The sequence below is a fragment of the Dama dama genome, chromosome 19 (assembly GCF_033118175.1).
Source record: "Dama dama isolate Ldn47 chromosome 19, ASM3311817v1, whole genome shotgun sequence".
In the NCBI taxonomy this organism is placed as follows: domain Eukaryota; kingdom Metazoa; phylum Chordata; class Mammalia; order Artiodactyla; family Cervidae; genus Dama; species Dama dama.
The window spans coordinates 37098473-37113448 of NC_083699.1; the positions used below are offsets into that span (position 1 = coordinate 37098473).

The 14976-nt window shown below is 36.4% G+C and overlaps 1 protein-coding gene across 4 annotated transcripts in view; it reads left to right on the forward strand.

The window, feature by feature from the left end:
• The window catches only part of VPS8 (VPS8 subunit of CORVET complex), a 288453-nt gene that overhangs the window by 98238 nt on the left and 175239 nt on the right, over positions 1–14976 (forward strand). For all 4 annotated transcript variants that reach the window (XM_061166734.1, XM_061166737.1, XM_061166735.1 and 1 more), the window contains one exon: positions 3218–3269. In XM_061166734.1, the coding sequence (XP_061022717.1) occupies positions 3218–3269 (52 nt within the window). The remainder of the gene's footprint in view (positions 1–3217; positions 3270–14976) is intronic.

A 14976-nucleotide genomic window follows, 5' to 3' on the forward strand; every position in this document is an offset into this window, starting at 1 on the left:
TAGTTTGTTTTCATCCAGTCACTTTAAATTGTCTTGTAGGTTTATTAGACTTGCACCCATTGTTGTTCAGGACTTTAGATAGTCTTTATAATTTTATACCATCATATACCTATATGCCATTGCATTCTTTTTATCTGCATAAGTTTTAGGTGTTTAATCCCAGGGAACAATAGATAAAAGCCTGTGAGACTTTTTTTTAAGTTTTTTTTCCTAAAAGATTTTCATATTATTGTAGCTTTTCCAAAAGTTATAAGAAATTTATTCTATACTATAGAATAGAATGTTTATTTATTATTTATTAGTGACTATTAATAATTTATTTATTAATAATCATTCTATTCTATAATAGAGTAATAATCTATTACTATGTATGGAGTAATGGTACTATTGAGTAATGCTGTTTTGTAGCTATATTCTGCTAGGGTAAACTCCTGAAAATGGTGAGAGGTCGTTATTTGTTAATAGCTAATTTGTTGCTTTTCCCATTTCAGAATTTTCTAGCATTCATTAGAATTTCTTATTATCCTTACCATTAGAAAAGAGCACCTAAAAAACATTTGGGTTTATTTTTAAAAGAAACAAACCTGTTTCCATCATGTTAGTTCCTTTAAATTTGAAGACAGAATTAAGGGTTATGGATTGTGGATATGTCAGGAAGATCCCCTGGAGGAGGAAATGGCAACCCACTCCAGTATTCTTACCTGCAGAGTCCCATGGACAGAGGAGCCTGGTGGGCGATGGTCCATAGGGTCTTAAAGAGTCAGGCATGACTGAAGCGACTTAGCACGCATGTAGCGCCCTGCCAGCCCACTGTGTTATTACAGTGCCTTCATTACCTGGGTCAGAAGATCCAAGCGTCTCCTGAAGGCATCAGTCAACATTTTTGCATGTTTAATGAACATCCAAAAGCATTTACAGTATTATTTTAAGTCAGCAGTCATTCCATGATATTTCAGTTTTCTTTTCACTTGGAAGGTGAATATCCCTCTAATTCATAATTCCTTAACTTTTGTGTACTTCTTTTCTCTTGGTCATTTTCCAGATGAGTGCCACAGCCTTCCCACACTGGTTTTGATTTTGATTGTCTGTGTTTCAAATAAGTATTCTTAACATTTGAACACTTCTCAGCTGCCTCTTCAGTGAGGTCCATGACCTCTGTGCATGCAAAAATGTTCTCCATTTTTAAACCACAATTAAACTATTAAACCACAATTAGGAAGAATTAATGCAGTTTCTAGTTTCTCTCAAAATAATCCCTGCAAACAGATTCTGATTTGATGCATTCTATGTTGATAAAAATGGTTGTGGGGTTTTTGTTATTGCTGCTTTTGAAGTTTTTGTTTTGTGTGGATTTTTTATTGCTCAGAATCTGGTTTGTATTTATAGCTATGCATCTCAGATGGAACACTTTACTGTTGAGGTTGCCTTGGTTTTTTTTTTTTTTTTTGAGTAGTTTTCAAGTTTAATGACTTTCAGCAGGAGCTTGGTGTTTGTTATTAAATAGTTATTTGGAGATTTTAGCAGCGGGAAGTTAGAGACATCCTGTGATTGCCCTTTTATAATTCTCTGCCTGTAAAGAAATCACTATTCAGTGTTTAAAGTATAGTTATTTCAGTTTAAAGAGGTCCAAATTAGAAGAATCTGAAAAAGAATAGATATATGTATATGTATAACTAAATCACTTTGTTGTATACCTGAAACTAACACTGTTGTAGCCATGCATTCCAGGAAGCAAACTCACTCAGAGGACATTGCAGCTAGTGGAGTGCAGTTTATTACACCGGCGGGCCCAGGACAGAGTCTCCCTTAGCCAAGGACCCCGACCGACTTTTGTGAAAACCTTATATTCCTTAAGTGTACTGCTCAAGCCCACGTTCCCATATTCCTTAAACCTAGACTGGAAAGTGTTAAAGGGAGATACAATCAGGTTACAGCCATGATTCATAATCAGAAGGATCAGCTAGTTATACATTGTAGCCTACCCCAATGGGTGCCATAAAGATGACAAAGGTGACTGACTACGTAGGGGATTATCACATTCTTTTTGGCAATGGGAAATCTTGGTTTGGAATCTGGTGTTTATCAGTCCGGGAGACCAGTTTGGCCGTAGTTATGTTATCCCCTTGGCTACCAGGCACATAGTCCAAAGCTCACTGAAAGTGCAAGATGGAGTTTCCTTCTTTTTCAAGATGGAGTCAGCTCAGCCTGTTCCTTTCCTCCCTCAACACAACATTGTAAGTCAACTATACTCCAATGTGAACTAAAAATTTAAAAAAAAAGAGCAACTGTATTGCCTTTTGAGATTTTCTAGTTTTTCTAGAATGAAAGACAGTGTCACCATATTTGAGATGATTACCATAGTCTCTGAAATCTTTCCTTAGTTCTAGTTTTGGCCGCTTCTGATGTAATAGTGCCTTGTGTTGGGAGGGAAAACTTTTCCTCTACCAACTGAAATCCGAATGGTGGGGAGAAGACTGAATTAACTGACAATGAACAGATTGACAGGGGAAAAGACAAGGTTTATTCACACTTGTACTGGGAGAACTCAGAAATGAGTGAATCACTAAACAGTCAGAGGGAGAGGCTTATCTACCAGTTTAACGAAACTTGGAGTGTGAGGAGGGAGGGATTTAGGTTTCCTGGGAAAATAGGAAGAGCTTTATCAGGCTTTTGATGCTAATGAATAGTTGGATTTGCCCTACTTCCCAGTGCTTAGGGTCTGTCTTCTCCCAAACAGTAAACTCCCTTCCAGGAAGGCCAGTGTAGTTTTGCCATTAATCTTGTATTTTCATAGGCTCTGCTTCCATTTCGACGTCTTTTTCTGTGACTGCTGATTGTTCACATGTTTTCAGCTTACAGTAATCTTTCTTATTATTTTGGTGGGCTACTAATCCTTTGATTTGCTTACTATTTTTTAAAAAATAAAGCTCTTTTAGGAGTCTAAGCATAGCTTATATTAGAAATAATGTTCTCAACAAAGACTTTCTTCTAACTGGTATTTGTTAAATAGTTTCTTTCAGTGAGGAATATGACAACAATGATTATTTCCTAGTGATCCTACTGAAGCAGTTTATGTCCACATTAAAAGTCTTTATATTTAATCTTAATAGCAAATGACTAATTCAATCAGAGAAAGGTGATTATAGCATAAGATGTTAATTATTTTTTGAAATTTTTTTTAAAGATGATGTTGATTGTTCTGTTAATTTTCATGCAGAAACTTTTCAGAGTCATTGCACCTCCTTTGAATGCAGGAAAGACGCTAACAGGTATTAATTTTCTAAGCCTTAATGTTTTTCTCTTTTTGGTGATTAAAAATATTATTTAAATAACAGATTTCACCAATTTTATGTGTATGGTGTGAATTTTGATAATTGTACATGATCATATAACAACTGACATATTCAAATTGTAGAAGGAGCTATATAATTCCGTACTAAAAGGTTTCCTCCTGTCCCTTGTACTCTACTCCCCACAGTCCCATCCCCTGGCATTTTTCTGACCTACTGTTTTTTTTTTTAACTACTGTTCATGTAAATAGAATTACATAGTATTTAATTTTGGTGTTTTATTTATTTCACTTAGCACAGTGTTTTTGAGATTCATCCATGTTGTTGCATATATAATTTTGTTCCCTTTAGTTGCTGAAAATGGTTATCCGTGAGTTGGATATAATGTCATTGGTTTATCTACTCATGAGTTGAAGGACATTCCAGTTGCTTCTGTTTTGGAGCTATTATAAGTAATGCTGCTCCATTTGTGAATGAGTTTTGTTATGTTTATAATTAAACTGTTTATTATGAGGAAATTATAGATTCACATGTAATTGTATGAAATGACACAAGAGATCCTGTATACTGTTTACCCATTTTCCCTCATTGATAACATCTTGCAAAACTAAAGCAGAGTATCACAAGCAAATATTCACATTGATACAGTCACAAATACTCACATTGATACAGAACAGTTTCATCACCACAGGTATCCCTTATGTTTTTCTTATCCCCCATTGCTGACCCCTAGCTGTGAATAAGTCTTCTTGGGCATGTGTTCATTCTTCTTGGACATCTATCTAGAATTAGAATGGACAGATTGTATAGTAAATATATGTTTTACTTTCTGAAGTATTGCTGTTTGGTTTTTCAAAATGAGTATACTGTTTTACATTCCCATCAGCAGTATGAGAGAGTTCTGATAGCTCCATATATTTGCAAGCACTTGGTATTGTCAGTCTTTAAAAGTATTTAGCTATTCTAAGTGGGTGGATAATGGTATCTCATTGTGGTTTAAATTTTTATTTCCCTCATGGTTAGTGATGTTCAGCATCTTTTCATGTGCTTTTGCCCATTCACGTACCTTTTTTTGTATGAATCATCCATTTAAATCTTTTAACACTTTCTAGAAAGGTAGAGAAGAGGTGTTATTTGACATCATATTATTGAGCTCTGGGTATGTGAAATCTCGACCAGAGCCTTTTAGAGTCCTTATGTAGTCTGGATACAAGGCCTTTTTAAATATGTGTTTCACAAAATTTTTTGCCCAGTCTGTTGCTTACTGTTTTGTTTTCTTAACCGTGTTTTTCAAAGAACAAAAGTTTTCAGTCTTCATGAGGTCCATTTTACTTATTTTGTTTTTCTGTAGTTCTCAACTTTTGGTGTTCTGTTTAAGAAATCTTTGTCCAACTCAACATCATAAAGATTTTATCTTTTGTTTGCTTCTAGCTATATAATAGTTTTCATATTTGTGTTCAGGTTTGTAGTACATTTTGAGTCAGTTTTCATATATGATGCAAGATGAAGCTCAGGGACTTTTCCCTCTGTAGTTATCAGTTCCCCTACCATTTTTTGGAAAGATTATCTTGTTTCTAGTGAATTATCTGCACACCTTTTTTGAAAATGGTTTTTTTTTTTTTTGCAAAAAGTTGATTTTTGTCATAAGTCAACTGACTATGAGTTTATTTCCAAACTTTCTGTTACGTTCCATTGGCCTGTATGTGCGTGCTTAGTTGCTTCAGTTGTGTCCAACTCTGTGACCCTATGGACTGTATCCCACCATGCTCCTCTGTCCATGGGATTCCTCCAGGTAAGAATACTGGAGTGGGTTGCCATTTCCTCCTCCAGGTGATCTTCTCAACCAAGGGATTGAACTCGTGTCTCTTACCTCTCCTGCATTGGCAGGCAGGTACTTAACCACTAGTGCCACCTGAGAAGTCCAATGCCAATAATATACTGTCTTGGTTGTAACTTTGTAGTAGGTCTTAAGATCAAGTATATTTAGTCTTCCAGCTTTATTCTTTTTCAGAATAAAAGGCCCTTTGCCTTCTTGAATGACCTTTAAAATCCGCTTATCAGTTTCTTTTAAAAAGCTTACTTGAATTTTGTTTGGAATTGCATTGATTCTATAGGTTAGTTTTGGTGGGGAGGGGATTGCCATCTTAATGTAGAGTCTTCTAATCTATGGATGAATATTTTCCATTTATTTTGGTCTTTTAAAATCAGTTTGTTTTCTCAACTTCTGCAGAAGGACAGCTGGGTGGGACTTTGATAAAGATTGCATCAATTTAGGAAGTGTTGCTATCTTAGCATTATTACGTCTTCCACTTCCATTAACACAGTCTATCTTTCCATTTGTTTGGTCTTGTTTAATTTCTTTCAGTGTTGCGGTTTTCAGTGTACAAGTCATTTACTTTTTTTGCTGAATCTATTCCTAGTTTATTTAGTTTGATGCCATTGTAAATGGATTTTTTTAAAAGTTCATTTTCAGAATGTTCATTGGTAGTGTATAGAAATAAAATTTATATATATATATATATATATATATATATATATATATATATGTTTGGCTATACCAGAGGCTTCCGGGATCTGAGTTTCCCAACTGGATTTGAATCCCAGCCCCAGAAGTGACTGTTGAGTCCTAACAATTGGACTACCAGGGAATTTGCAGTAAAGTTGATTATATTGATCTTGTATCTGCATCCTTCATTCACTAGTTCCAATTTTTAAAATGGATTCTTTGGAGTTTTTCACCTATATGATCATGTCATCTGTTAATAAAGTTAATTTTACTTCTTCCTTTCTGATCTGAATTCATTTCATTTTTCTTCCTTAATTGATCTGGCTAGAACCTCCAATACAGTGTTGAGCAGAAGTGGCAAGAATGGACATCCTTAGCTTTTTTCTATCTAAGGGGGAAAGCATTCAATTTTTTACCATTAAGTTCAGTTCAGTCACTCAGTCGTGTCCTACTCTTTGCAACCCCGTGAACCACAGCACGCCAGGCCTCCCTGTCCATCACCAACTCCCAGAGTTTACCCAAACTCATGTCCATTGAGTCGGTGATGCCATCCAACCATCTCATCCTCTGTCATTCCCCTTCTCCTCCTGCCCTCAATCTTTCCCAGCATTAGGGTCTTTTCAAATGAGTCAGCTCTTTGCATCTGGTGGCCAAAGTATTGGAGTTTCAGCTTCAACATCAGTCCGTCCAGTGAACACCCAGGACTGATCTCCTTTAGGATGGACTGGTTGGAACTCCTTGCAGTCCAAGGGACTCTGAAGAGTCTTCTCCAACACCACAGTTCAAAAGCACCAATTTTTCGGTGCTCAGCTTTCTTTATAGTCCAACTCTTACATGCATACATGACCACTGGAAAAACCATAGCCTTGACTAGATGAACCTTTGTTGACAAAGTAATGTCGCTGCTTTTTAATATGCTGTCTAGGTTGGTCATAACTTTGCTTCCCAGGAGTAAGTGTCTTTTAATTTCATGGCTGCAGTCACGATCTGCAGTGATTTTGGAGCCCCCCCCAAAATAAAGTCTGCCACTGTTTCCACTATTTCCCCATTTATTTCCCATGAAGTGATGGGACCATGAATATGATGTTAATTGTGGGTTTTTCATAGATGGTCTTATCATTTTGAGAAAGTTGCCTTCTGTCCTAATTTGAGTGTTTTTAACATGGAATGGTTGGATTTTATCAACTGCTTTTTTTTTTTGCATCTGTTAAGATAATCTTGTGGATTTTATCCTTTATTTTATTGATATGGTTTATAAAGTTGATTCATTTTTGTATGTTAAGTCAGTCTTATGTTCTTGGAATAAATCTCACTTGGTCACAATATAATTGTTTTTACATGTTGTAAGATTGAGGTTGCTAAATTTTTCTGAGAATTTTTTATGGCTGTCTTCATAAAAGATTTTGTTCTATACTTTTCTTCTCATATCTTTTCTTTTTTGTTCTTAGTATCAAGTATATTTGATATCTTGTTATACTTGCTCATGAAATGAGTTGGGAAGTGTTCACTCTTCTGTCTTTTGGAACAGGTTTTGAAGGATTGGTGTTAATTCTTTAAATATGTGGTAGAATTCATTAATAAAACCATGTGAGCCTGGAATATTTTTTGTTGGAAATTTTTAAATTACTAGTTCAGTCTCTGCTTGTTAAGTCTGTTCAGATTACTCATTTCTTCTTGAGTCAGTTTTGGTAGTTTTTGTATTTCTAGGAGTTTGTCCATTTAATTTATCATCTAATCTGTTGACATATAGTGGTTATGGTGTTCTCTTAACAATTCTTTCTGTTTCTATAAGGTTTATAGTGATGTCTGTTATTACTAATATTTGTAATTTGAGTCTTCTCTCTTCTTGATCTGTCTAGCTAAAGGTTTGTCAATTTTATTGTTTTTTCCCCAAAGAACTAATTTTGATCTTAGTGATATTATTTTTCTTTGCTTTTTCATTTATTTCTGCTTAGCCTTTATTATTTACTTCATCTTGCCTTGGGTTTATGTATTTATTTTTTTTTTGTTTCTTGAGGTGAAAGTCTAGATTATTGATTTGAAATCTTTCTTACTTTTTTTTTTTTTTAAAATAGGTGTTTATAGCTGCAAATATCTCTAAGCAATGCTTTAGCTATGTTCCATAAGTTGTGTCTGTTGTATCTTCATTTTCATTCATCTTGAAGTATTTTATAATTTGCCTTGAGATATTGGTTATTTCGAAGAAGGCAATGGCAACCCACTCCAGTACTCTTGCCTGGAAAATCCCATGGACGGAGGAGCCTGGTAGGCTGCAGTCTGTGGAGTCGGGAAGAATTGGACACGATTGAGCGGCTTCACTTTCACTTTTCACTTTCATGCATTGGAGAAGGAAATGGCAACCCACTCCAGTGTTCTTGCCTGGAGAATCCCAGGGAGGCAGAGCCTGGGGGGCTGCCATCTATGCGGTCGCACCGCATCAGACACAACTGAAGCGACTTAGCAGCAGCAGCAGCAGCATTGGTTATTTCGAAGTTTGTTGTTTAATTTCCACCTATTTTTGGATTTCTCACACTTCCTTCTGATACTGATTTCTCACTTTTTCCCATTGTACTTAGAGAACATACTTTATGTTGTTTCTATTTTTTTAGTTTATTGAAACTTATAGCCTAACATATTCTGGAGAATATCCCAGGTGCACTTGAAGATAATGAATGTGGTTTGTTGTTGACTAAAATGTTTTGTAGATGTGTGTTAGGTTTAGTTGGCTTATAGTTTTGTTCAAAACTTCTATTTCCTGTTCATCTTCTTCTAATTGTTCTATCCATAATTGAAAAATAAGTATTGAAGTATCTAAATGTTATTGTTGAAATATCTATTTCTTATTTTAGGTCTGTCAGCTTTTATTTTACTTTGGAGTTCTGATGCTGCAGTAGACAGTTTACAATTCTGCCTTATTAGCCGTTACTTCCTGCTTGTGCAGATCCTTAAAGTCAGGCATAGGTTGTAAATCTTTTCAGGTCTTTCCTGCATGTGTCCACAGCCCTTTAACTGTACATGTCCATGTACTTCTAGAGTTCCAGAAGTATTTTGGAGATTTTGAAAGCCCTTGAAGACCTCCATTCTCCAGTTTTTCTTTTTAAATTTTCTGGTGGGTCTTTTTTTTTTTTTTTTTTTTTTTTTTAATTATTATTATTATTTTTTTTCCAGTGGGTTTTGTCATACATTGATATGAATCAGCCATAGATTTACATGTATTCCCAATCCCGATCCCCCCTCCCACCTCCCTCTCCACCCGATTCCTCTGGGTCTTCCCAGTGCACCAGGCCGGAGCACTTGTCTCGTGCATCCCACCTGGGCTGGTGATCTGTTTCACCATAGATAGTATACATGCTGTTCTTTTGAAATATCCCACCCTCACATTCTCCCACAAAGTTCAAAAGTCTGTTCTGTATTTCTGTGTCTCTTTTTCTGTTCTGCATATAGGGTTATCGTTATCACCTTTCTAAATTCCATATACATGTGTCAGTATGCTGTAATGTTCTTTATCTTTCTGGCTTACTTCACTCTGTATAAGGGGCTCCAGCTTCATCCATCTCATTAGGACTGGTTCAAATGAATTCTTTTTAATGGCTGAGTAATATTCCATGGTGTATATGTACCACAGCTTCCTTATCCATTCATCTGCTGATGGGCATCTAGGTTGCTTCCATGTCCTGGCTATTATAAACAGTGCTGCGATGAACATTGGGGTGCACGTGTCTCTTTCAGATCTGGTTTCCTCAGTGTGTATGCCCAGAAGTGGGATTGCTGGGTCATATGGCAGTTCTATGTCTGGTGGGTCTTTAATCAGTTCCTTCTTGTGCACTGCCTCTGGCACCTGTAAAGTTAAATATCCTTTGAGGATAGTGCTGTTTGCTTCAAGTAAGCTCTGAGTCAGGAAAGAAAAAGATAAGCCCTAGAATGGAGCTTTTAAGTGAGCTACCAGATAGGTTAGACAGTGATAGTTCTCTAAAGGATGGGCTTTCGGGGTACTCCAAACCCATTTTGCCCCCTTGAATGGTTGCATGGGTGCTGGTTTTCACAGCTACCACAGTTGCAAGGCTGTTTGTTGGTTTCAAAGCTACGGTGAAGCTGGGAAAAAGTGAGTGGGACTAGGTAATGTTAAACCACTGTGAAGCTCACTGTTCTTACTGAGATTCAGGCATTTTCCTTGAATTAAACATTCCTAGGATTATTGGAAGCCTTAAGTAATTTCGAGAGTTCTGGAAAAGTTGATTTTGATCATATCTGCCAGTGTTCTCTTTGCTTTCATGGAGGAGCAGATTATTGGAGGTTTTCCTTCCATCATCTTATAGGTCAGTCCCTCTGGCTTTTGTTTTTGTTTGGTTTGGCCTTTTTCCTCTCTGTCCTTGTCCTTGGATAGTTTCTGTTGCTCTGCCTTCAGGTTCACTCTCTTTCATGTCAACTCAGCTGTTAAATCCATTCTGAATATTTGTCTTTCATGATCATATTTTATAGTTCTGTAATTTTCACTAGGTTCTTTTTTTATTGCTTCTGTTTCTCTCCAGCATCTCTTCATTTATCTGTTCAAATTTTCATGTGTTGAAACATATTTTGTTTTGTTTCATTGAGGATAAAAGCTGATTTAAAATTCTTATCACTTCTAACATTTTGTTCATTTCAGGTTTGGACTTGATTTTCTTTTCCCTTAAGAAAAACATGTTTTATTTTCTTGTTTCATCACATGAAATATGATGAAATATTTTAGATTGTATCCTGGATATTTGAATGTTACATTATGGAGATTCTGGATTCTTGTTATTTTTTTCCACCAATAATTTTTTCTTGTCGTTTTATCAGGTAATTTTCTTGGTTGTGCTTGAATTGCAAACTCTGTTTCTGTTATGACTCCAGTTTCTTCTCAAAAGGTACTTTGTCCTTAGCTGGTTTGCTTTGATTCTGTTCCATCTGTGTGGCTTAAGGGTCAGTCAATAATGAGGGTAATCAAGTTTGAAGATCCTCTTTCTGGCTTACCTTTTTATAAGATTCTGCTGGTCTGTTGACTGTTCACATCACCTAACTTCTCTAGCTCCCCAACCTGAAAGATTGCTGGTTTTCCCACGTGAGCCCCCAGCTGCTACTATGCTTGGCACACAGACTGCACTTGGTCTCAGACTGCAAACCTCCAGTGATGGTAATTTACTTGTGCACGTCCCTGTCTCCTCTCCTCTGAGCACACGAACTCCACACCAAAGCCAACTACTCTAGGACCTTCGGGGTGAACTCTCGTCTTGGTTCTGACTTTTTCTCTCTAGATGAGCTGCTCTGATTGTTGTTCATACACAGCAGCTTAGGGATTAGTCACTAATATGGGTAGATAGTTTGAAGATCCCCTCTTTGACTCTTTCTATTTTGAGATTTCACTGGTCTCTTCCACATTCATGGTTTCCTTCACTTTTCTGGTACCCTCTCCCAGAAAGATTAGTTTTCCTTCTGTTACAGCCTCTCTGTGCAGTTACTTGCATGGGTGCCAGTCTGTCCTGTTCCCAGTGAATGTGAACTTCCTGCCAGATTTGTCTACTACTTCTGTTCCCTCTTCAGTACCTTCAGGTAGCTTTTCATATAATGTCCAGGTTTTGTAGTTTTTTCTTTCTGTAAGGACAGGAGCAGGGAAGATCATTTGGTGAGTCTTAATCCCTCATTATTCTTAGTCCCTTTTCAGTAGCCCTGAAACTAATCCTTTTGAAACAAACTTGAAAATTACCTTTCATGTATATGTGGAGCAAAAATGAAAGCAGAATATAAAAAACTCCATGTTCTGGTTCATAAAGCACAACAAATTTAAAAGAATAGAAATCATATAAATCCTGCTCTCAGACCATAATGGAATTAAACTAGAAAATACTAAGAGAAAGAAAGCTGCTGCTGCTGCTAAGTCACTTCAGTTGTGTCTGACTCTGCGCGACCCCAGAGACAGCAGCCCACCAGTCTCCCCCGTCCCTGGGAGTCTCCAGGCAAGAACACTGGAGTGGGTTGCCATTTCCTTCTCCAATGCATGAAAGTGAAAAGTGAAAGTGAAGTCGCTAGCCGTGTCCGACTCTTGGCGACCCCATGGACTGCAGCCTACCAGGCTCTTCCATCCATGGGATTTTCCAGGCAAGAGTACTAGAGTGGGTTGCCATTTCCTTCTCCAGAAAGAAAGCTGGGAAGTCTCCAAATACTTGGAGATTAAACAACACACTTCTAAATAATACATGGACAAAGGAGAAATCTCAAAAGAAATTTAACAGTATTTTGAAATAAATGAAAATACTTACAAAAATTTGTGAGAGGCAGCTAACGCAGAGCTTCAAGGAAAATTTATAACATTGAATGCATATGTTAGAGAAGAAGAAAGATCTGAAATCAATACTCTAAGCTTTACCTTAGGAATTTAGAAAAAGAAGAACAAATTAGATCAAAGTTAGCAAAAGAAAAATAATGAAAATTAGAATAGAAATTAATAAAACTGAAAATAAGAAATCAGTTGAGAAAATTGTTGATTTTGGGGGTGTTTGGTGAAAACCAAAAGCTCTTTCTTTGAAAAGATCAATAAAATCTGAGCCTCTAGCTGGGCTAGCTTGTATAAAAAGGAGACACAAAATTACTAATGTCAGAAATGGAAGAAGGGATAGCTGTCCAAATCCTATGGGCATTAGAAGAGTAATAATAAGAGTATTATGCACAATTCTATGCCCATAAGTTTGATAACCCTAATGAAACAGGCCAATTTTTTGTAAGATACAATTTGCCCAAACTCACACAAGAAGAAATAGGTAATCTGAATAAGCCTGTACCTATTAAAGAAATTGAACCAGTAATTAATAACCTTCCAAAACAGAAAACACTAGGTCTAGTGTGTTTCACTGATGAATTTTGCTAAACTTAAATTTAAGGGAGAAGTTATACCAATTGTCTACAATCTCTCAGAAGACAGAACTCAGGGAATATTTTCTAGCTTTTTCTATGAGGCCTGATACCAAAACCAAGACATTGTAAGGAAATAAAACTTATAGACCAGTATTTCTCATGAATATAAAAACAAAAATTCTCAGCAAAATATTAGCAAATTGAATCTGTCAAGTTATAAAAAGAATTATACACCACAATTAAGTGAGGTTTATCCCAGGTGTGCAAGGCTGCCTCAACATTTGAAAGTCAGGTAATGTATTTCATCACATCACTAGAATGAGAGAAGAAAAATCACATGATCATATCAGTAGATGCTGAAAAAGCATTTAACGAAGTTCAACTCCTATTCATGATAAAAACTCTCAGCAAATTAGGAATAGAGGAAGACTTGTGGAACTTGATAAAGAACATCTACAAAATACCTACAGCTAATGTATTTACTGGTGAGAAATTTAGTGGTGAGGAGCAAGGCAAGTATGTCCTTTTCTTATCACTGCTTTTCAACATCATACTGAAAGTCTTAGCTAGTGCAGAAAGATAAGAAAAGGAAATAAAAGGTATATGGATTGGAAAGGAAGAAATAAAACTGTTTATAGGTAACATGATCATTTATGTAGAAAGTCTGAAAGAATTGACCCCAAAACTCCTGAAACTGATTAGCAATTGTTGCAAGTTTGCAGATACAAAGTTAATATACAGAAGGCATTCACTTTACTGTATACCTTCTGTGAACAAGTGGAATTCAAAAATAAAAGCACACTGCCATTTATCCGTTAAGTTCAGTTGCTCAGTCATGTCTGACTTTTTGCATCCCCATGGACTGCAGCACGCCAGGCTTCCCTGTCCATCACCAGCTCCCGAAGCTTGCTCAAACTCATGTCCATCAAGTCGGTGATGCCATCCAACCATCTCATTTTCTGTTGTCCCCTTCTCCTCCTGCCTTCAACCTTTCCCAGTATCACGGTGTTTTCCAGTGAGTCAGTTCTTCGCATCAGGTGGCCAAAGTATTGGAGCTTCAGCTTTAGCGTCAGTCCTTCCAATGAATATTCAGGACTGATTTCCTTTAGGATAGACTGGTTTGATCTCCTTGCAGTCCAAGGAACTCTCAAGAATCTTCTCCAACACCACAATTCAAAGGCATCAATTCTTTGGCGCTCAGCTTTCTTTATAGTCCAACTCTCACATCCATATATGACTGCTGGAAAAACCATAGCTTTGACTAGATGGACCTTTGTTGCCAAAGTAATGTCTCTGCTTTTTATTTATTTATTTATTTATTGTCTCTGGTTTTTTAATATGCTGTCTAGGTTGGTCATAACTTTTCTTCCAAGGAGTAAGTGTCTTTTTAATTTCATTGTATTTCATGGTATAAATACCATTTATATTAGTACCCTTATGTATAAATCTGACAAAGTATGTACAAGATCTAAATGAGGACAACTACAAAACTCTGATGAAAGATATCAAAGAACTCAAGAAATGGAGAGATAGTCTGTGTTCATGGATAGGAAGACTCAATGCTGTCATGATGTCATTTTGTACCAGATTGGTCTACAGGTTCAGTGCAATCCCAATCAAAATCCCAGCAACTTATTTTTTGGATATTAATAGTCTTACTCTGAAATGTTTATGGAGAAGCAAAAGACTCAGGTTAGCTAAAACAGTATTGAGAGAGAAGAACAAAGTTGGAGGACTGACACTACCTAACTTCCAGATTTAATGTAAACCTACTATAATCAAGACAATGTGGTGTTGGCAAAAGAATAAAAAAAATAGATTGGTAGAACAAAATAGTTCAGAAATAGACTCTCATAAACATCGTGGACTGATCTTTGAAGAAGCTTTTGGTGTAAAGATAGTCTTTTCAACAAATGGTGCTGGAAAAATTGGATATCCACGTGCAAAGTGGCAGCTTTTTAATATGCTGTCTAGGTTGGTCATAGCTTTTCTTCCAAGGAGCAAACCTGAATCTAGTGAATCTAGACACAGACCTTACACTTTTCGCAAAAATTAACTCACAGTGGACCATAGACCTAATGGGAAAATGCAAAACTGTAAAGTATCTAGAAGACAACACAGGCAGTAATTTAATTGACTGTAGTCATGGTAATGAATGTTTAGATACAGCACTATCCATGAAAGAAAGATTATTATCCATGAAAGAAGTAATTGATAAGCTGTGCTTCTCTAAAAGTAAAAACTTCTGCTCTGCAAATGACAACAAGAGAATGAGAAGGTAATCCAGACTGGGAGAATATATTTTACAGA